An 861-nucleotide genomic window follows, 5' to 3' on the forward strand; every position below is an offset into this window, starting at 1 on the left:
GTGGGCCGAGTGCTCCCGGCGGGGGTTTCAGGGGCTCCCCAAGCCCAGGGGGGGCACGCACGCCGTGGGGTCCCAGGTTGAGACCCGGAGCCCCGGCCTGTCCCTGCAGCCGTGGAGAGCGACGCCGCGGACATCGTGTTCCTGGTGGACAGCTCGGACGGCGTCCGGCCCGACGGCCTGGCGCACATCCGGGACTTCGTGGCCAAGATCGTGCGCAAGCTCAGCGTGGGGCCCAGCAAGGTGCGCGTGGGCCTCGTGCAGTTCAGCAGCGAGGTCTTCCCCGAGTTCCTCCTCAAGACCCACAAGTCCCAGGCCGCCGTGCTGGACGCCGTCCGCCGCCTGCGCTTCCAGGGGGGCTCCCCGCTCAACACTGGCAAGGCGCTGGAGTTCGTGGCGCGCAACCTCTTCGTCAAGTCCGCCGGGAGCCGCATCGAAGACGGGGTGCCCCAGCACCTGGTCCTCTTCCTGGGCGGGAAGTCGCAGGACGACGTGTCCAGGGCCGCGCAGGTGATGCGGTCCTCGGGCATCGTGAGCGTGGGCGTGGGCGCCCGCGGCATGGACCGCGCCGAGGCACAGACCATCACCGGCGACCCCGGCCTGGTAGTCGCGGTGCGGGAGTTCAGGGAGCTCCCCAACGTGGAAGACCAGGTCATGAACTCGTTCGGGCCCTCCAGGGTCACGCCGGCTCCCCCGCGAGTGGTCGGTCCTCCCACCTCCAGGCCAGGTAGGCGCATGCGCACGGCGAGAGCACAGGGCCGCGTCTGCTTTCTCGGTTGAAAGAACGCGTGGGCATTCTTTACGTTTATTGTTTAAGGTTTGTTTTTATTTGTGCACCCAAGACCTGGGGCGCAGGCCAGAGCT

The 861-nt window shown here is 68.5% G+C and overlaps 1 protein-coding gene across 1 annotated transcript in view; it reads left to right on the forward strand.

Moving 5' to 3' along the window:
* The window catches only part of COL6A3 (collagen, type VI, alpha 3), an 83,985-nt gene that overhangs the window by 34,629 nt on the left and 48,495 nt on the right, over positions 1-861 (forward strand). Inside the window, exon 7 of the mRNA XM_012725152.1 lies at positions 110-724. Within this exon, the coding sequence (XP_012580606.1) occupies positions 110-724 (615 nt within the window). The remainder of the gene's footprint in view (positions 1-109; positions 725-861) is intronic.

This window comes from Condylura cristata, unplaced genomic scaffold (assembly GCF_000260355.1).
Source record: "Condylura cristata isolate star-nosed mole 26May11 unplaced genomic scaffold, ConCri1.0 scaffold00002, whole genome shotgun sequence".
NCBI lineage: Eukaryota > Metazoa > Chordata > Mammalia > Eulipotyphla > Talpidae > Condylura > Condylura cristata.